General features: G+C 38.8%; 2 protein-coding genes across 2 annotated transcripts in view; one reads left to right on the top strand and one right to left on the bottom strand.

Moving 5' to 3' along the window:
* Nucleotides 1-1,117: 1,117 nt before the first annotated feature.
* Nucleotides 1,118-6,549, top strand: LOC149297848 (leukotriene C4 synthase-like). Its single transcript, XM_089488065.1, has 5 exons — nucleotides 1,118-1,175; nucleotides 4,362-4,461; nucleotides 4,780-4,850; nucleotides 5,475-5,556; nucleotides 6,414-6,549. The coding sequence occupies exons 1-5, from the start codon at nucleotides 1,118-1,120 to the stop codon at nucleotides 6,547-6,549; spliced, it is 447 nt and encodes a 148-aa protein (XP_089344191.1).
* Nucleotides 6,550-8,694: 2,145 nt separating this feature from the next.
* LOC149297847 (alpha-1,3-mannosyl-glycoprotein 4-beta-N-acetylglucosaminyltransferase B-like) overlaps nucleotides 8,695-22,381 on the bottom strand; it is a 109,629-nt gene continuing 95,942 nt past the window's right edge. Inside the window, exons 10-15 of the mRNA XM_089488040.1 lie at nucleotides 18,052-18,159; nucleotides 17,442-17,635; nucleotides 16,206-16,284; nucleotides 11,051-11,138; nucleotides 9,609-9,721; nucleotides 8,695-8,718 (exon numbers count right to left, since the gene is read on the bottom strand). Coding sequence (XP_089344166.1) covers nucleotides 8,695-8,718; nucleotides 9,609-9,721; nucleotides 11,051-11,138; nucleotides 16,206-16,284; nucleotides 17,442-17,635; nucleotides 18,052-18,159 — 606 coding nt within the window. The remainder of the gene's footprint in view (nucleotides 8,719-9,608; nucleotides 9,722-11,050; nucleotides 11,139-16,205; nucleotides 16,285-17,441; nucleotides 17,636-18,051; nucleotides 18,160-22,381) is intronic.

Here is a 22,381-nt window from a genome sequence, read left to right as displayed (position 1 = left end):
CAACTACTTGGTGTAAAAACAAAAAATTCATTTGTCAATGGCCCATTACATAAAATTAAAAAGTGATGCAAATATACTGTTGTGATATTGGGATTTATACTGTACTACCTTCAGTGTCTGGCTCAGTATATAGGGATGGGAGATATGCCATACAACTGTCTGCATCTTTCTTGCTATAATAAGAGAGACACTGTACCACTCTTAATCTCTGGATCACCATATAATGATAGGAGTTATGCTGTAGTGGTTGTGGTATACCACTGTATCACACTTGGTGTCAAAACCTGAATAAATCCCTGGATTTGGGCATATTTGTTTTACTTTTATGTTTTTAACTCTCTACAGTTCTAATATCATATTTTTTTTGTCTTATTATCTACTTTGCACAAAAAAGCCTCTGTAAAGATGTAGTGGAAGGGCACAATATTCTGTTCTTGCCTTGGCCGCAACGCTACGGCTTTTCCCCTCTTATTCAACAACTTTTTTAAAGTCAGCTCCAGATGTCACTGACACATTTAGTGTAATGCTGTTTGGGGGGAAACGATGTCGCTGAGAAGCTGTTTGGGGGGTAAGATGAAACTGACAAACTGGGAGAAAAGCTGGCACTGTGGGAAGTGAGTGACATGTTACATGGCGAAGTCAGGGAAACCAAAGCGGTGTAACGGTTGCCATAGAATATGGGTGTAGTTAGAGGGGCTATGTTTAAGGGGAGGAGATAGCAATACTGCGACACACTGCGACACTCACCTGGGGGGCCAAAAATTATTTTGCACTCAGGCGTCAGTGACCCTAGGCTCTGCCCTGGAATGAGACAGTTATAAAGCAGGAGATAGGCAGGGAATAATCATGAAAGCTTTACTAACAACCTCAATGCTTTATGAACAGGAAACAAGTGCAGACTCTTCAACTGGGGAAAGATCTACCACCTGCCTTCAAGTCCTTACCCCTGCCCACCAGCAAGCTACCTTCTACCATCAGGATTCAGAAAAAGGAACCTATCCTCTCTGTAGGTGGAAGAGAGATCAAGTGATAGACAAGATTACAAGTGCTTGGTTTGGGTCCCCAACAAGGAGCAACATTTTAGGGCACAGACGGCCTCTGAAGTACCCTGTCTGACATGCGTGACCAAATTGCTCTGCTGGCTTTTGTCACTGTGTTGGCTGTTTTGGAACAAGGTAAGTGTTAGCAAACGCTTAACCTTATGCCGCCAACAGAATAACCTCTTATTTGTGAGTAGCTGCTAGACAGGAAGCTAATGGGTTAAATGCCAGCTTCTATGTAAGCTAAAATAACAGCGTTTGTTAGATTATGGTGCAAGGTTAGCTCTGCGGAGCAGCAGTGCCCATTGTGTCTACAGTTGACAAGATAGTCCGGAACAAGTTAAGCTCGGCATATATTTAAGCTTGAGCTCTTCAGCCCTATAGGTTTTGGGCCAAGTAAAGACTATTTTGTTTAGAGAGGAGCAGTGCAAACTGAAGCTGAGCCAACTAAAGTGCACCTTTTATTTACTTGCCTGTGTTTGGTAACCCTACTTAGTTTCTATGCCAAATAAATTGCTTGTCACGTCCCCTGCGCTGGCTGGCTAATCCGTACTTGGCTCTAGCCATCTTAGGTACTTCAATGCATATGATAGCCGAGAGGTCCCGGTACTTGTGTATTATCCAGGCGCCCCCTAGTGTATTATCCGGGATGCCACCAATTTTTTTATTTTTTTTTATAACATTTTATTTTCACTAAACTTAATTAACATTACAAGCAGGTAATTCTTTATACAATTTACATATAACACATATGTACACACATACAATATACATATAACATTTAATGTAATCACACAATGCATCAAAGAGATTTTCGCCACAAATTCTGCAAACTAAATTTGGATGAATCATCGAAGTTCCACAATGTTTCTTATTACGCCATTTAACTGAACCATCTAATCTCTCAAATGTTTGTGCATGAGTACCTGTTTTTGGATCAACAAAATTATATTTGGGATTTACTGTCAAATGTTGAAAAACTTCAGAATGTATTGTATTTGAAAATAGTATTGCTCCTTCTTTAGCACATTCTTTTATGAGATGTAATAATGTTAATCGCAGATCTCCTATCAGGAATTTGAACAAGAAAACCCCTGTGTCTGTGTCCAACATATACTTTGTCACACACATTTAAACACAATTACACAAATTTACACATGTTAACACACACACTCTCACACCACTTATGCAAACACACACAGTCCATCTCACACCGCTTACACATCCATGCTCACGCATACATATCCATATCCATGCTCAAATAAAACATGTATAGACACATCCATGCTGACACACTTATACTCACATACATGCAAACATATATACCCCTTCCTGGGGAAGTGATATAATAAAAGGGAAAAATGATTCTATTCTATAGGTGAATTGATTTAATCCTTACAGGGGATTTCATATCTCACATCTGTGAGTTGTTCCATTATTCATTAGTACATAAATTAACCTGTACTTATGATTTAACATTTTTGATGATGTTATATATGTATTTTTTTCTTACAAGCAGTGTAGATGCTTATTGGTCAGTTTTAAAAGTCGCTCATCCATCCTCAACACAGCGCTATTTAGGAAGAATAGGTCAGGTGCATGATGGAAAATGTTACAAGAGAATTAGACTTATATTAGTAAAATATATCGAGTTGCTAAATCGAAACATATATTAGTAGATCTTGATTTTTTTAAATATGACTGACAGGAGGATCAAGATCAAGTGGGGCCCTGGGGCACACACATGTACAGCAGTTATAGCAACATATGAGGCACAGCCACATGTAGTTTATTGTATAATTAAATAATGTATTGAGGAATATTATAAATCTATAGCCATGTTTACATACGCTGCCTGTTTCTGGCCCAGTCCTCCTACCACCACATTTATAATGCATGAAATCTCTCCCTCAGAGAAGGAAGAACTCCATATAACCTCTACTGCAAAGCTCCTAGGTATGTCTGGATGTGTATACACACTACCGTCCAAGTGTTGTCCCTATGTTAATAAGGATGTTTCTTTTACACCTACCTCTAATAACCATACCTTTAACATTAGACAGTTTATTAATTTCACCACACATAATGATGTTTATTTAATCATGTGTAAAAAAATGTGGTATGTACTACACGAAGCCATAATGACAGGATTAGGGAACATATTTTAAGTGTTGAGTCATTTGTTTCTTCTTCACCCATTGGCAATCATTTTATTTTGTGTAATAATTGTAATTTACAAGATTTCACCTTTATGGGGATAGAGCGTTTCACCTCTCCCCCTAGAGGTATTGATGTTATTACCCTTCTTAACCAACGAGAGGTATACTGGATTTTCATTCTGGCCACTAGAAAGGGTTAAATTCTTGGGATGACGTGTCCTATTTCTTTGATTAAGGTATTGTTTGCTTTAAGATTTATTCTCATCTTTGATTTTATTTGAGTATATTATATATTTTTATTTGTGATTTATTTCTTTATTTGGGTATATCATGTTTTTTTAATTGTTTCATATTGTTGGGTGATTCATTTATTTTTGCTATTATCGGGTGTTTATTTTTATTAAGTGTTTGATTAACATGGCTATATTAGGGTTGCTTTTGATAAAGTAGTCTCTTTTTCTGCGGATGCTATGATATTCATTGTGTGTTTTTTATTTTCTGTTCCTTTTCTTGCATAATTTTGGACACGCTATTTTTTTTTTGTACATATGGGATCAAGCATCCAAATAAAAGACATTTTTTTATACTTCTATTTTCATGGATTAACAAATACAACGTGCTATTGGAACACAGGAGTGATGGTTGCTGACAAAGGGCTTCTGTACACCTATGAAGATATTCCACTAATAATCAGCCATTTCCAGCTACAATAGTCATTTACAACATTAACAACGTCTACACTGTATTTTTTGGTCCATTTCATTGTATTCTATTGGACAAAAATAGCTTTTTCTTTCAAAAACAAGGAAATGTCTAAGTGACCCCAAACTTTTGAATGGTAGTCTATATAGGTATCTTGATCTGAAGGGTAACTTGCGGTCCACCCATTTCAAATAAAAAAGCCAGAAATGTATTTATAGTGCTTCTGTAAGAAAAATTCCATCTAAAGAATGAACAACAGGAGTTCTGAAAACTATTATCTTGGGCCAACTATAGGTAACGCCTTTGGCAGTCAACTGTAGATGTATAATTTTTTTCACCCTCTAGTGACGCCAATAATGCAAAAAAATATGAACTGTGTATGTGTCTTCCAGTGCATTTCCTCTTGGACTGGTGGGTGGACGTTTGTTTCCCGTCCAAACATTGCTTTCCTTCTCTGCAGCATATTTTTCCATGCAGGTCATCTGGGCACGCCGAAAGTACAACATTTCTCCTCCGAGCACGTCGGGTCATCCGAACTTTGAAAGGACCTTCAGAGCACAGTAAGTGGCTAGTTCTCATACACCAAGACTGGAGAGAAATATGGAATTGGGATATAGACACCAATGCCTTCCACAAGTTTCTCACAGACACCAGCATCTGGATTCAAACACTTTATTCCTGAACAAAAGTGACATTTTAGAACTTATGGTTTCCTGGCTCCAAGAGTTCTCGCAGCCCCTTGATATACCATTAAGAATTGGTAAATAGTATATGTTAATGGAATATTATGCTTTACAAAATGTTCTGTAATGATAAATTTGCTCTTTGGAGTTATCGTTACATCCAAGTTTACTGTACCCTTTTCCGTTTTCCACCAGACTGAACTGCACAGAATATTTTCCTATTTTTCTCTCTGTTCTTTGGATGGCTGGATATTTTTTCCATGAAGGTAAGAAAACCCCAAACAGCTTGTAGTCAGAACTGGTCGACACCAACACAATGAACCTGTGACCTACACTCACAAGGGATGACCTAAGTAGTCTTTAATAGTAATTGAATAATCAGATTTGATCACCACACTCCTGAATAAGAAAAATCAGTTGCACTACCAAGATCACCTTATAAAACACTGTAAACATTAAAAATACACCCAGCAGAAGAGACGGACTTATACAGCTACATAATTCTGAAAATACTTTACTACTGCAACAGAACAAAGTCCTTTAGTTCAGTAGGTGGCCCTCTCAGGAGTGCAAGTGCTGTCATCTAGTAGAGGCAACCTACTAGGGAAGACCACCTATTAGATGGAAGGACTTGTGGCAGTGAGGTATTGTGTTTTACATATGGAACGGTCATATATATATATATATATATATATATATATATATATATATATATATATATATATATATATATATATATATATATATATATATATATATATATATATATATATATATATATATATATATAGCACAGGAGTTCCTTGTTTTGCCGCATAAATAATGCATTTTTAATATCATTGTGTATTTGGTAGACTTCATACATTACTTTTTAGATTCTCTTTTTTAAGGGACAGCTGCAGCTTGTGGTCTCTCTTACCTCTATGCACGTTACAAGTACTTTCATGGATACGCAGCGTCTGCAGTGGGAAGGTAAGACATTAGAACAAGGGAAGAAAACATTTCTCATACATATGGTTTTGCACTTGAGTAGAAGTGGCTAAAAGTAGTGGGAATGCTTTTTTTCTCAAAAATATTTTCTTTTTTCTAGAAAACCCTATAGCGGTCTTTAACTTGGGACAAAATAGGCTCTTCAAAGCTCCATATACATTTTATTTATATATATAATGTAGTGTACTCTAGAACGACTTTTTTTTTGATAATACGGTGCTCATTACAAGATTAACAACATTTACATGGTATTTCTAATCCATTTGATATTTTAATGGATGAAATGTGCTTTTCTTTTAAAAACAAGGAAGTGTCCCCAAACTGTAATTTTAAATATAATACACAATTTACATTAGAATAGCTCATTAACCACCCAGAGGGACACTGCCTACTTACAATCTGAGGAATAGATTTTATTAGCATTGCCATAAAGAATCAGCTAATTGTGGTGTTTGAGCAGGGAAAGTCACCCAAAATATTATGATTGAACAAACATGGCAAAAAAGCTCTGGTGTGTAGGGCATCAAGTACTGTAGGAAATAAGGGGGCTAGAAGACCTGATATAATGACGAGATATTTATGGGTGCTTGGAAATTGGAAATGAAAAGGATTGGAACTTAAAGGAGCTATGGTAAAAGGGAGGTTGGGGGTGCAGGCTTGCCCCAGATTCCATTAACAAGAAAAAAAGCCTGTGAGACAAATGTAAAATAAATACAAGCAAAATGTAACTATTATCTGCCAAGCCCATGCCGTATTGCGGTCAGACTCCATAGCGATATTACGTTTATTGTACAGGCCAGCCGTTGGCTAATGAGGTATCTCCTCCTTTTCATCCACAGATTGAGGCCTATGTACGTCAGTGCGTCACTAATCTGGATTCTCATTGGGCTGTCGCTCGTTGGACTTGTGGAATATTTTATATCTGCTTACTTTGGTGTCCGTATTAAAGAATTCCTGGGCTGGAGACTTTTTTGAAAGCTTTACATTTATTGGTATTTACCTTTATGGTATAATTCATAGGAGATGTGGTTTCTATGCTCAATTTGACCACTGTTGATAAATGTAAGTTACACAGAAAGAAATATCTTATTCCTTGACTGTAAAACACAGTGCTGCATACAGTAATGTAGGTTGGCATCGACAAGATCTTGGTTTTATCTCGCTTTATTCCGTTAAACGTCTTATCTGCAGACTTGGAGGCTGCCATTCCTGCTCCTGCTCAAGCACCACACTGAGCCGATACTTTATGGCAGTGCTAATGAAGTCTGTTCCTCAAGTCTGGGCTAAGATAACACAGCTAGAAAACCTACAAATACATTATATAATCCTGCGGGAACAGGGCCCATCATTCCTCTTGTATCTGTATGTCAATTGCTGTATTGTACTTTGTTGTTATCTAAAATTTTCTTCTGTGTCAGCGCTTTATAAATAAAGTATAACAATAATAGAGTAAGAAAATAAAGATGTTTTAATGAATTGTCATAAGCCTATCTAAGAAATGTATTCACTGTAGCTGGACGTCCCAATGAATTTTATGGGCCATCCCTACTGATTTAAGTCTGCATAGATTGCTTTCTCAATATAATGATGACATGCTCTGGGGCAGGGCATTAACGGGTAGAGAATAGCCCCATTAAGGGCAGGGAGATGGAGGGACTGCTGACCACATGTGGTTTTACTGAAGAAAGATTAATACAGAGCACACCGATGCTCATTCCCCACATATTGTCTTCCGTTTTAGGGAAAAATAAAAACAGGCTACAGTGTCGGATCCAGATAATTACAGTGCACATTTTTATTTTCTTCGTATAGATCTATTAGAGAAATCAATAAAAAATACAAATGACAAAACACATTATGATTTGTAACATAGCCCAGTGTATAACCGAAGTGGAAATGTATGGCATCAGCTTTCTTTAAATAGCAATCTCAATTTTTCCCCAATAACATTTTCTTTATCATTATGAATCAACATATACAGAAAATAGATTCAAAGCGTACAAACTGATTTTGTCATATCTGAAAGAGAGAAAAACTTTTTTTTTTATTATTTTAACAAATGGGACAACCTGCGAGGCACTGGTTGTTGGTCAATGGCTACAACACCCACAATTCTCTGCAAGCTATGGCTGAGAAGAGGATTATGGGAAATGTAGTAGATCAAGAGCTGGAGTGCTCCAACACATCTGTATACAGTGAAGGAACCTCCAGGTGAAGGGGCTTTTTTTTAACCCTATCCCTGTCAAAGAAGCCTGTTTTTGATTGCCTCTATAAAGATTTTTACCTTAGAGGTCTCTACACAGACTGACAACACAGACTGACAACGCCGTCTGTCCCTCCTGTTAAAGACAGATAGTTGGTGGGTGGTTTCCTCATGCTCTTACAGGGCAGTAGTACATTGATTTATTTTGTAACCCCTGCAAGGTTAAAGAGGACTAGTGAAAGAAAAAACAAATCCAGCCATTACACATAACATCTGCATTGCTATAGCATGTAAGAATCTTAAAAGTAGTACAGGAAAGTATCACTCGTAAAAGAAACATAAAAGGAAAGTTACTTTGCTCACATAAAAAAGGCATTTAACTGCTTCAGTACTTAGCAGTACTGCAGAAGTTAAGGTGACAGAAAATCAGTGGTAATAGTGTCCTGCTGCCCCGGTCCTCTAGCGACTCATGAGAATAGTCCTGCCCTGTGTATCCAATGCAGAAAGCAACGCTTTGGCGTCCACTTATTGTGCTTTCCATGGCAATAAATGCCTCAGACTTTCATGTCTCAAGTGGTGGGTTAAGGAGGGCCATGGCAGAGAAGGAGGAGAGGCCAATCAGGGCCCCAAGAAATGTCACCCCATCTAAAACCGGTTGGAGGGTGGATGTCCTGTTGTAGGCCGAACCGCCTGCATCTGTAACAATGCATTTGGAGACCCCTGTGTGGTTGGAGCAGCTTCCGGTCCGTCCCCAGCCGCGTCACATGGGAATTGGCGCCAAGTGTCTCTGCTTCTGTCCCACCCCTGCTCTTGAAGGACTTTCCTGTCATAGCAGTACTGGCAGGAGAGCCGTGTTACGGGGCAGCACGGGAAGTTGCAAAGTCCACTTTTCTGGCATTTTGTTGGTCCAAAAGAACTCAGTCTGCTTTTTTAATAAATATCTGTTTGGAGACAGAGATAATAAATTAAGAGTGGAAAGTGCTCGAGAAATCTGTCGGCCTCGCATGTTCTACAGATACTTCAAACTTTAAAATGTGGTCTTATCACTGCAGCAACCGATGGAATGGTCCAATTAGCAGGACAAATCCATTGGTTGCTATGGCGATAAGACTACCTTTTAAACCTGGCACCAGAATCACCTTATGTAACATCTGTGTTTTCCATTTTGTTTCACGCGATGCAAATCACTTGAGTAATGAAATGAAAAGGGATGTGAAATTCAAATCGAATATAACGCCAGGAGAACCACTTCGAACAGGAATACTTTCTGTATCCAAAAGAATATTAAACCAAAGTATGCTTTTAACTATTGTACGTAATAATGTATCCTGTATAATCAACAAAAATATTAAATAGTCATATAAAGGGTTTTTTTTCACCACATTGAAACTTTGAAGAGTTGAGTGAGCTCATTACTTTCCATTGTGAAGGACAATCCTAAGCAAAGGCTCCAGAGTAAAATATGGCATTGACCCTATATAACACAGATTTGAGTGTTTCACACAAGCTCGTCTCAACCTTCAGTGAACAAACCCCACACAGTCATCTAGCAGTGATCAGAAACAACCACAAGTGCAAAATGTGGTCACAAATACATACAGTGACTGCCAGCCTTTAACACACACCATCAGAGATGTTTAGATCCCTTTAGGCAGACGATGCTGGTAATCAATATCCAGGAAAGGACACTAAAGCTTTATACCAGCACAAAGGTCTCTTACAATCTTTTATTAAGGTGAATCCCCATTTTTTATACACGTTCCCCTCCAGAACAGAACTGGGGCAGTTGTTTGTACATCTTGCAAAACTGTTCTACTGTAACCGTCCATACCTCACTCAAGATGACCCAAACGGGAGAATCTGTCTGGATAGACAGCCGCAGTGCCTCAAGTGGCCCAAACGAAGGATCTACTTCACCTTCTGCAATACCTTTAGTAAAGGATCCTGTGAAACAAATACAATGGCAAGAGTCAACCATCTCGACTAATAGAGTATCTGAAATAAAACCAAAAGCATTCATTTCTGGGTTCTGGAATTGTCTCATGAACACTGCATACTGGATACTTTGGGCAGTGGGTGTTCAGGGAACACTGCTCGTGGTGCCTACTAAAAATGTATTGAAAAGAGAAAAATGTCTACTGCGGTATCGTACACCAAGTGTTTACAACAAGCTAAAACCGAACATAACTTATGACAGCCAAGTGCTGTCATAAGGATGGAATTCCCTCACAATACACCCAAACCACATACACTACCATTCAAAAGGTGGGGGTCACTTAGAAATATCCTTGGTTTTTATTTGGGGGGGGGGGGAGCATAATCTTTGTCCAATAAAACAACATGATATGGATCAGAAATATGGCGTGAACGTTATTACTGTTGTAAACGGCCTTTATTGTGTCCGCTTATCCAGGTTTAAGTTTAAGGCTAATCTATCATTAAAAAACCCTTTTGCAATAATGTAAGCAGAGCATGGAAAACAAAGACATTTCTGTGAGCCCTAACTGGCAGTGTAATATATACAAATTAGTGCATATTATAGGAGCAACCCCTTTGCCAGTCCTGTGAAAAGCTGGTGAATCAAAAATGTGCAATTTGGGATTAATTTTAGTAGTGCCGGTCATACTCCTTTAAGATTGCTAATTACTGCAGACACAGAAAACGTTGGTGATTAAATGCACGTTAACGTGTTTTAAAATATTTAATGGAGAAAACCAACCTTGAAATTTGATTAATGCTGATTCACATGCTATCCGGCTTTTTTTATTATTATTATTTATAATTATTGAAGTATGTTTTAATCTTAATTAATTAGCTTGAAAATGAAAACCAATGTGACATGTTTGAATCGTCTCTTCTCCAGGGATTAGAAATCTTGTAACATCCATAGTCCTTTTCCGGGTAAGCATTTTAGTCTAAATATTTCAATGGGTAAAACATCCCACAAGCACTTTAAAGCTACCATTAGTCTAAAGCTGATAGATACACCAGTTTAGCATATAAGTCCCCTTTTCCACATTCAGATATGTTGTTCCCTTGTTCCCAAACACAGTAAAGTCTGTTTGACCAGCAACCAACAGCAGCCGTCAAGACCAAGTCAAAAATATCTCCAAGCATCTTGCTTAATGTTTAGCCATTAATAATCATTTAAATGGCACAAACAAAAAATTATGCAGCGAACTACAAAAGCAGACAAGGGGCGTTCATAACTCTCTGTTTCTTACACTTTCTGTTAAGAAAAAACAAACAAAAAACAAAGCTCTTCAATGTTACCTATCTGAAGGTATCCGTCTGGCGTGCGGTGATATTTGGAAGGCTTTCCTCTCCCCTCTTGTAGAGCTTCTTTATCAGACTGCAGGCTCTGTATAGGGAAGAATCATCAGATTTTGTATTATTCGTTTATTATTATTATTAGAACAAAAACGTCTGATCCCGAAATAATCTTACATTTTTGAGGGTTACGTGAGTGAGCAATGGATTTGGTCATGAATCCAATTAATTTAAAACAAACCGGTAACCTGTCAGGTATAAATAAGTCAACTTAGAAGCCTGAATCCTGCTGAGCTGAGTGTTAAAGGGATAGTCAACCTCATAAAAAAAGTAAACGGAGGGCATAGAAGGGAAACATAAGCTATGGTCTCAGAAGGACCACCGGTGTTCACATTTCCTTCATACAATCAGTTTCATGCTTTCTCCCTTCTTTGTTGCCTCTCCTTATTGTTAACGTAGCCTTAAAATCGTCACTTTTTCCATAGCATGCATTTTACCAGTCAGTCCACTAAATAAACCAGCGTAATAGTCCTTGCAGATTAAAATAAACAATACACATACATGTAGTGAATGCTTATACTCTTTATATAACATATACTTCCTTCCAGGATGTCTACATGTCTATCCTGCCCCTGTTAAGCTGCCGATTGCTGTTAACTGGTTCAGGTGGCCTTTGTACGGGTAGAGCGAGGAGAAGGGAGAAGAGTCAGGCCAAAGGATTGATAAAGCTGGCTCTGCCAATTTGTGCCTAAAGATCTGAAGAACAAATACACTGTATTAAGCTGTAGTATTATTATCCCCTTAGAGATCCTAGAGAGCCTAGATAGCGAAGCCAAAAAAGCCCTGGATGCAAAGTGATCACTCCAAAGAGCGATCACAAGCACCATGAGTGATATTGGCTTTGGCAAGATGGCTGCCCCCATTAAAAAATAAACAAGTTCACAGGAGGCCCTCTAGAGACTCTGAACACTGAGCTCTAGCACTGTACCTTTCAAAAAAAAATCCTATCCCGGAAAGAGTACTGGCATTTGAAATACTGATGGGTTGTCTAATTTTCAAAAATGTATGGTTTGATGGGGCAAATTGAATTGGCTGGTTCAAAGATGTTCCAAATATGACATAGGCAAAGACTGACCAGATGTCAACATACATTTTTTTTTTAAAATGTGCACCTTCCAAATTTGGCCCTTGCCCTCCCAAACAACCCGGCGAAACTATGAGGGAGGGGAATCACTGTACTCAGGAGATGTTGCTGAACACAAACTGGGGTGTTTGTTCAGCAGTGACATATACAAGAAGCTGTAAATTCATACCTAAATTACATTGTTGGTGGGAAAAAAACCCCACAAAAAATACTACCACAAACTTTGACAAAGGCTGTTGGTAGAATTAGTGCATGGAAAAAAAAATAACTTGTGTGGGTATACTGTGGGTATAATGAGAGAGAAGAAAACTACAGCTAAACACGAGCACCGCAAAAATGTTAAAACAGCTTGGTCCGTAATGGGTTAAAGCTTTTTATTCTGTGAAACCAAGTGGACGTGTTCTCAGTCAGGCCACTAGGGGGCAGCCGTGTCTTATCCTGTCGACATATGAAACAAGGAAAGCAGTTTCAAGGTTGAGTGTGTAGCCCAATTTCGCCAGAATCGTAGCACACAAAAGCCAATTTATATGCGTATTACAGATAAGATGAGAATGCTTGAGAGCAAGATAAATATTTGTGCTTTTTTATTACTATTCTTCGTATGTACGAGGCACAGCGAACTGAGCTGGTAAACTAAAATTACCGCTGTGTAATCCAGTAGGACAAGCGATTCATTCCTTTGCCTGTTAAGAGATTTACAATCAAAATTACAGCAAAGCAAAATATGTTCTCAGAAGGAGGTGCCTGGCCATCTTCCTGAAAGTTATAGTGCTGCCTCTGTAAACCTGGTTCTCTCCCTGTTGGGCGTACAGCCTGGATTCCTAATATTAAACTCTATTTATGACATGTCTTGGTGAATCGTACACAATTTCAATCATCAAATAAAAATATGGGAAAAAGAACTGACTGGAAAAAGAAAAAAGCATCACTCTTTACATAACCAATGCTCTCAACCTCCGGAGCTTTTTTTTCATGCTGGAAACACGAATTTATTAGTAGCTAAGGTATATCCTATTCATCAAGTACAGAAACCTATTGCATTATATAACAGCCTCAGGGGATATACTAATACCAAAAAAAAAAGGAAAAATGCAGTAATATCATTATCTTTCAGACTAACCAGACACACACCTTGAATGGACCATGGAAGGATAACATTTTAGCAACTACCTCCGATATCAACCAAGAGGTGTCCTTAATAAGAATAATGTGGTTTAAAAGACCATTGACACGTGAAAGAAGTATACCTAACGAAAGAAAAACAGAACAAGATGTTTTCTCCCTCATCGGAGAGCTTCTCCCATCACCGCCTCTGGACTCGGTGGAGGTGGCTCTCCTTGATATGTTTCCCGAATATCTCTTTGTTTCACATCGTACACTTTTGTCCCATGTATTGACTGCTGCGAAACTCTGCATAGCCAAGCGTTGGAAGAATCGCGTATCTCAAACTATCCAAGAGGTCCTCTATCCAGCTACCCGCATCATTAAGAAAATGCCCCACTCAGCTTCCAATACCTCACATATTTTCGCTAAGACATGGAGCCAGTGGGTTCTACACTCGCAACTTTTTGACACTTACACCATGGTGTACTAAAGCTCTCTGCACCTGCTGAATCCCCCCCATTGCCTTCTTTTCTCTCTCTCTCTCCTATCTCTCGTGCCTCCTCTTTTCCTTCTTTCTGACTTTTCTTTCTTCAATGCACTTTTGAGCAATCTTTCTTCTATTATATAAATAAGGGGTTTAACAGCCTATTCCCTGTAGTTACCCTTAGAGAATCTACCTTAACAAAATATAAGTGACAACGTGATTCATTAGAAACAAGATCCCAGCTTAATGACAATTACTAAAACTTTTTTTTTTTTTCAGTAAGCTGTAAACACCCTGACATTTATTTCAGTGCATTGTACTAATGAACAATTTGGGATGCCCTTAAATTCCTTAAAATCAGCATGTTGAAAAACCTCAACTATATATGAGCGCAATAGGACCAAGAAACCGGAACACACTTAGCAGAGTTTCCCACTCGGATTTCCTAGAACTTGGCTCTCCGATATTAAATGGCGTGTGGGCCGGGAAGGCAGGTACATTTTATTCTGCTTTATAGTAATGTATTTGTATTCAAGCCCCTTGAGCTTAAAGAGTCTGTGCTAAACTGCATATGGATTCCCAGTTCAATCTGGATGATATACTCCTTTGGGAAAGGATTTCTTTAGCAGGTGCCTTCACCAAGCTCCTTTGCTGCAGATACCTAATCCATAATTTAATAAGAGACGCATGCCCGCTTTGTGAAATACACAGACTGAGCTCTAAACCCAACTAAAAATACCTACTGAATTGTTTCATTTCTAAATTCAATCTGTAGAACACTTACAGGGGAAGTTACAATTCCAGAAAGATTTCAGACGGTATCGTTCAGACCTCCCCCGGGTTAGCCCCCCCATATTAATTTTTTTTACAAAAGATCATGGCATTTGTTAGATCTTTGTTAGATCAGGTTTGATCAACTGTTTTTTTCGTTAGATCTACTCTAAAATAGGCAAAATTAACAATCTTTTTCAGGGGGGCTAACCCGTAGCCAGCCCCCCCTCAACAAAAATTTCAACAAAATGTTACTGATTATGATAGCTCTACGTTAGATCAGGTTTGATCAGACAAAATTTTTGTTAGATCTAGTCTAATTACTGAGATATTGCATATTTAATGAGGGGGGGCTGGCCCCCCTCAACTGAAATTTGGATTTTTTTAATGGATCTTGGTAGATATTCGTTAGATCAGGTTAGATCAACTGTTTTTTTCGTTAGATCTACCACGCAGGAGGCGGTATTCACAATCCTATTTTGTGTGCGGGTGATGGGTATACATACGGTCTGGCCCCCCCTCAACTGAAATTTGGATTTTTTTTAATGGATCTTGGTAGATATTCGTTAGATCAGGTTAGATCAACAGTTTTTTTCGTTAGATCTACCACGCAGGAGGGGGTATTCACAATCCTATTTTGTGTGCGGGGGATGGGTATACATAGGGTCTGGCCCCCCTCAACTGAAATTTGGATTTTTTTTAATGGATCTTGGTAGATATTCGTTAGATCAGGTTAGATCAACTGTTTTTTTCCGTTAGATCTACCACGCAGGAGGCGGTATTCACAATCCTATTTTGTGTGCGGGGGATGGGTACACATACGGTCTGGCCCCCCCTCAACTGAAATTTGGAATTTTTTTATGGATCTTGGTAGATATTCGTTAGATCAGGTTAGATCAACAGTTTTTTACGTTAGATCTACCACGCAGGAGGCGGTATTCACAATCCTATTTTGTGTGCGGGGGATGGGTACACATAGGGTCTGGCCCCCCCCTCAACTGAAATTTGGAATTTTTTTTATGGATCTTGGTAGATATTCATTAGATCAGGTTAGATCAACAGTTTTTTACGTTAGATCTACCACGCAGGAGGCGGTATTCACAATCCTATTTTGTGTGCGGGGGATGGGTACACATAGGGTCTGGCCCCCCCTCAACTGAAATTTGGATTATTTTTTTTTAGGGATTTTGGTAGATATTCGTGATCTTTTAATTACTCTTTTATTCATCATAGTTCAGTTGAGTGTCAGTCTTTCAGCCTGTATGTGTGAAGCATGTAACCAGCCTCAGGTTAGGTAGAAGAAGCAGGCCGTGGACGATGTGCCAGCTCTACTTGGGTTTATAAAAGCAGAGCTACAGAGCAGACATGCACTTAAAGAAATGTAGGTGTACTGGCAATGGGAACTAAAAATAACAGCACAAGTGACTAAGAAACACGATGTGCAGTTTCTGTAACAATTATCAAGACCACTCTCAGTGCTGATTATTTTATAGGCTATATTTGTCTTTTACATGTCTGAAAAGCATGAATAACTTATGCAGAACATTAAAAGGATGTCCTTCACAGTGCTGTATGCTAAATAAATGTTATGAGACTTAATTTCATTTTTTTTCTTTTCTTAAATATAACCTTCCTCTTGCCAACCCAAGACTTACATCGAAAGGCAGGATCTCTACCGTGGTGTTGTACAGCTTATCCTCGGGGTGCTCGATGTTACCGCTTCGGAAAAAGTACCTGCCGGAGGAGGAAGGAAGCGAGGATTAGACTAGATGGATCCTATGCAGCGGGTCGATATTAAGATGAGGCGTGATTATTTCTCAAATTCTAATTAACTGAGATCCCAGGGAGAAGATGAAGCTGCAGCCTGAACAGACAGCGTCTACTTCACATCTGCTTCTAGCTCTTATTTTGACACCTTTTAAAATTACTTACAGCTGTGAAAATTGCTTGGTGCAATCGAGCATTGCTTAATTGCCTCGTGTTACAGAAGGACAAGGTTTACCTCCACTGACAATTTGAAAAGTTCATGCTTGTGTATAATGCTCCTATATCATTTTAAAGTTTAAGTTGCTTTCAAAGCTGTAATGCAATGGCTCGGGCCTCTGCCCTAATTAAAGGGGTGTGGAGGGTTGTCAAAATCCAAAGAAGAGCACTGAGATCCTTAGTCCCACATACATAGATCTCTTGCTATCACTTCCTTTGAGCAGGTAGAGAGAGAGACTGAAATCAATGGGAGTGCACATGGAGGACATTGTTTGACCCTCTGGAATCCTTGTGTGGGCAGAGCTGGACCTCACTGGTGGAGAACATGGTGCACATGCTTAGTGGCAAACAAGAAATGTGTTTACCCAAACACATCCCCTGAATCCATGCACGCAAGAGGGATAAAACAACTTAACGAGGACACTCAGCTATTTGTATGCATTTAAGTCTATAAGCTGTAGTGTCCCTTAAAAGGTTACATTTTTTATATTTAGCAATAATACGACTGATTAATTTGTTTAAAACAATGTTAAAAGCCCAATATATCATTATTGCATTCATCATACACTCAAATATCTGCACACATACATGATATTAACTTGCTAGTCCTCGATTTGTGCCCAACCAGACACCTGGTGCTATGTAAAGGCCTGGAAAAGTGTGAGTATATGCTTGGAACAGGTGTTGGACTACAACTGAAACAACATGTCCACTGAGCCATAGATTTGCCATTTCCCACTAGAGTAGCTCCACATACAGAAGTTTTATGCCCAATTATATATTTCTATATCCAATTATGGATATCTTATACATGTTCTTCTGTGAAAATACATATGAAATGCGAGAACAAACAGTAGTAGCAGCCTACTAGAAATGTTACAGTTAAAAAAGCACATTTGCAAACAGACCTTTCTACCCTTAAAGGCTTAAAGAACCTGAAGCGAACAAAGTCCCCAGCGGTTGGTGTAAAGGCCCAGAAGAAGTCCTCTCGCAGATAAGCCTTCTCCAAGGTGAAGTGCTGGTAGGTTTTCAGGCTGGTACTGACCTCTGCAGCAGGGTTGACATGCTCTTTGCGCAGTGCTTGCTTCCCAAAATCTTTGTCCTGTTTATCATATGAAAGGAAATACATTTGTCCGGATGAGACGTGTTATGCCGTGACGTACTGAAGTGTTGATAAAAGTATGTTATAACATGGGCAGGAAACGGCATCCCAAGGGACATCAACTGGGCTGGGACTAATGCAAAGTTTCACACCGACAATGATAAAAGGCAACACTTCTCAAGATGGTAAATGCGGTAAAAACACAAATTATTAGAAGGTCACATAATGAGTCCACTGAACATAAAACTCTCAACAGCAGCTTTGCATGGGAATCCTGGAATAAGACACACACATGGAATATCTACACTGGTCTCCTATCTGTATTGTTTAGTTGGGGGCAGACAGCATTCACTTATCTCACCCGAGGTCTGCTCATACCTTTTTTTTAATATAAGTAACTAAATGAGGTTACTTACTTTTAATTTCTGTATTTTTCCTGCCAAAGAGGAGTGGGTCCCCACGTGCTGAAACAGTGACGGTTTGAAGCGGATCCTCAGATTAGCTTTTTGACGATCGCAGTGTTTCTAAAAAGCAAAAATAACACAGCAAATGTTTTACCATATGTGTATTGGCTAGCAAATGTTCACTGTTGCTTAACAGTCATATACTTCATTTAAAGGTATATTCAACCGTTATTATTTCAAGCTCCAGACGGCAGCAGCTTCACCGGCTTTCATGCCATGTGGCAACTGCCTTTATACAGAATTCTTATATTCCTATTCAATGGCTTTGGAATAATATATATATATATATATATATATATATATATATACACAAAAAAAAAGTTGCATTTAAAATGAAACCAGCTCATGTATATTCAGGCATATGCAGTACCGGTTACCGTTTTCTGGTATTATTATTTTTGTAATAAGGCACTTGTGAATCATTCTCCACATCCTGTGCGTTTGCCTCATCTCTGCTCATATGAAATGTATTAAGCACTTCAAGAAACTGTGAAGTTATGCACAGCTACACCGGGGTGTAGATGTTAGGATTTCGCTCTAGGAAAAAATATATCCATTACAGACCAATTATTTAATGATTAGAAATTGGCACGCTGCACCAAAGCCCAAATCACTAAACTGGCAGTAAATGTTCTTTTCATGGTGGATTATGGTCCTTTAGTATTTATTCTGGAAGGATTATACTTACTATGACACAGAATTGAGCTTGTTTTGTTACTTTTTCAGACTTTTGCTAGAGGGGTGTATTATGCCAAATGTTCTTGCCAGTAGACATTGGGATGTGAGATGCCATCTAGAGAAAGGAATGTTTTTCTAGAGGCCAGTAAGAATGTGACCGTAAAAAACCCTAAAAACTAGAATAATCAACTGGAAAAAGAAATGCTATAATATACGGTATTTCATTGTTCAATTGGTATATTTTTCCCTTTTAATGTTATTCTGAATTTTGTACTCTTCGTCATAGCATTATAGTATCTAATGGTACTTCATAATTCAAATGTATACAGGTGTAAATTATATGATAAAATAGAACTTGTAATTCAGAAATCTAAACATAACTTAATGAAATGAAACAATAATGAATAAACCATCCCTAATACGTATAAAATAAATAGACACTGACATAACAAATGTGCTACATGCACAGAGTGTATAATCAGGGCTGCATTGCCATAAGACACTTAAAGGGTTAAAAAGCAGATGAATCCCCATAACCAACCCATAGAAGAAATATATGTAACAAAACCAAGTATCAATATGAATAAGTAAATAAATAGATAAATGAAACGTAATGCAGAAGTAAAGTCTGCTACCGAACATCAGACCGCACATCAGCGTCGGGCTGCGAGAGGATTTATCAAACTGGCTTCCCAAGGGAACTGCCGTAAAATCCATTCTCAATTAGAAGAAACCGACGGGTCAGGTAGGCAAGAGGGGAGAACGCCATGTTACGGTTTCATTCCATTCATTTATTTTTAGCTTTATGAATTAAAAGTTCTCTTTGAACCCTTTATTTCCTCTTTAGTTTAGGTATCATGTTGAATGGGTTATCCCCGTACTCATTATTCTGTTTATTATCCAGCCCCTCTTTCTATTTTTTGTATTAAAACGTATACATAATCCAAGATATATTGTCCACCTCACAAAACTTGGCGGACTACAAAAAAATACTACAAGAATCATATTTTCAGCTGATTTTGGTACCGTTAAGTACCATTTTGTTCCTTTTTTTCTACAATGTGAGCATTTGGCCTTTTCTGCGGGCATCTGGCACAAGGCGGTAGTGTTCGAACGTGTGCACACCATTACACACGTCTCATCTGAATCCAAGTAGTGCATCCTGTAAGGCGCTCCACCTTTCACAATCACTGCTTGCGAACAGGATGACCATACTGGCTATTCTTTGCAGGACACTCATCATTGTTCACATTACTTACCAGTGGAGGTAAAGCACTGTGCCCTGCAGTATGGGCCATGAATATCGTATTACATTATGAAGTAACGTATTACATTCTTTGAGTTTCTGCATCCCACATACTGCACGGGGCAGCAATTTTCCTGTATTGGTCAGCAACAAGTGAAAATGGTGTAAAACATGGCCAAATTGTCTTTTTGCTTGTCCCAACCAGTTTTGGGGTTCTCTGTAGACTTGATAGCACCATGGGCACAGGCACCTGCGGTATTTCATATCCAAGTCTAATCCTTCTTACCTAGCACCTAAGGAAGGCATATTGGGTACCAAATCTACCTTAATTAGTCAATGTGCCACATTCTATTGCTGAACTGAGGTGGAGTTGCAGCATGCTTCGCCTTAGTGTTTTACTGCATGAAGGAAGCGACTGCAGAGCTGTAAATTACATGCAATTCTCATGGATGGAGTCTGCCGCGTCCCTCTGCTACATTCTCTCTGTACCTGCTTTGGATAAATACTCTCAGTCCTATCCTAAAATCACAATTAATGATCTAATTTCTAAACAACACAATTACAATAATTAAACAGAAAAACCTATAGGGTTAAATAGCTGCATTTAGCTATTAAAAATGATAGGGAAGCTAACAAAAGAGTAACACAATCTCCACTGATCAATATGCTACCAAGGAGCCATTCACATCACCATAACGGAGATAGCTGTGATTAATAGGAGTTATAGTCACTCACCGGAAGAGCAGCTCTGGGAATTTACAAGTAAGCTAATAATAAAAGTCACATAAAAGTCTGTTTATCATGAACTGAAATTAATGCAATATTCCATAATGAGCTCCAGCACATAATCTTTCATGCAGTGTTAATTATCTGAAAACGCACGTGATAGAATTCTCGTTATCAGCGCGCAAGTTGCAAATTTAAGCAGGGAGGTGTGAATAGGGATTTAACCCCGTAGCCGCCAATAACACGGGGCTACATGCTACCAACAAGTAAAGGCGAAACACAGTAACACACACAACCAGATGATACTTCAAGCAAGAGCGATGCTGCATGTTTGCCTAGGGCTGGGCAAACAGTGAAGACTCACGCCTAGCTGCTCATTCAATGTAAATGACATGCGGGACCCAGCTTAATGTGTAAAGGTAACAACACGTCATCACATCCACTTCACTATGATTGGGGATGGAAAAATTAAAGAACACTGGTAGTGGGTGGTAAAAAAAACCCCAAAAATTATGGAAGTGGGTAAAATTATTTTTGACATAAAAGTTTTTACAGATGTTACTCTAGCCCTTGGAAGAGACCAAAACCTCTCTGGCTCGGCTTATAAATCTGTTATGCGGCAGCACATGCAGACAATAATTAAACGGCACCGTAAACAAAGACCACTGTTTTTAATCAATTTGCTTTGGGTCTCGCAATACCTCCCAATATATCAAGCGTGAGACCTGTCTCTGGTCCAATGGGCATGGCCTGTGATCCTGCATGATGTGGGCCTTTTGACCACTGGAAAGCCTGTGGCTATTAATAGCAGCTCAATGTTTAAGTAAAGCTCAGTATAGAAACATCCCCATGTATGCCTTAATTGGATAAAAATGTCCTGTAATCGATTTAGGAGATTTTCGCACAGCTGCCTGCTTAAATACCTTGAGTGCCGATCATCTAAGATACAGGTTGGCCACCAGCATATCCCATATTTGGTTTAAGGTTTAAAACAGACTTTCGTTTTATGCTCTATATAAGGAAAATACCTAACTAGATTACATGTGCTATATTTTGCAGTATTATATTAGCTGTTTAGAATCATGGAACACAGTGCAGTATTTGACTTTTGCAAAACTGCTTTTCTATTTAACCAGTGAATTTGTTCAGCTGTACTAAGAGACAACAAATGCTGGAATTAGGGATCAGGGCAGATCATGAATGGGGACCACCATCTTGTGGAAATGTCAAACCCAACTCTCTCTCTCCCATGCTACCCTGTGACTAATTTGGCCCTTAATCTGATTTTCCAGGGCTTTTTTTTTTTTTTATATAGAAGACTGAAATTAGGCCTGGGGACCATTATTAATTTTTGATATGCATAGGGTTGGCATCAATGGGGCCTAAAGGGTTAAGTCTTGTGCTTACACCCTGAGACTCTGGAAGCAAGAGTTTAAATTAGTGGCTTTACGGTAAACTCTCCGGGGAAGGAGATGGAGTGTGAGATTCACAAAAGCAATGAACGACGTGACCCACCCTGACCCCCAAGCTGCACCAGAGATGCCGAAGGAAAGTAATATGGAAAGGAAGATTTTCATCACAAATCCTCTTCTGCAGAACCTTGTGGATTATTGACTGTAAACTGCATTCACA

The sequence above is a fragment of the Sceloporus occidentalis genome, unplaced genomic scaffold (genome assembly GCF_023333645.1).
Source record: "Sceloporus occidentalis isolate IW3139 unplaced genomic scaffold, rSceOcc1.0.p SCAF_36, whole genome shotgun sequence".
Classification (NCBI taxonomy): Eukaryota; Metazoa; Chordata; class Lepidosauria; order Squamata; family Phrynosomatidae; genus Sceloporus; species Sceloporus occidentalis.
Note: the sequence above shows the minus strand (reverse complement) of the source record. Positions and strands in the feature narration are given on the sequence as shown.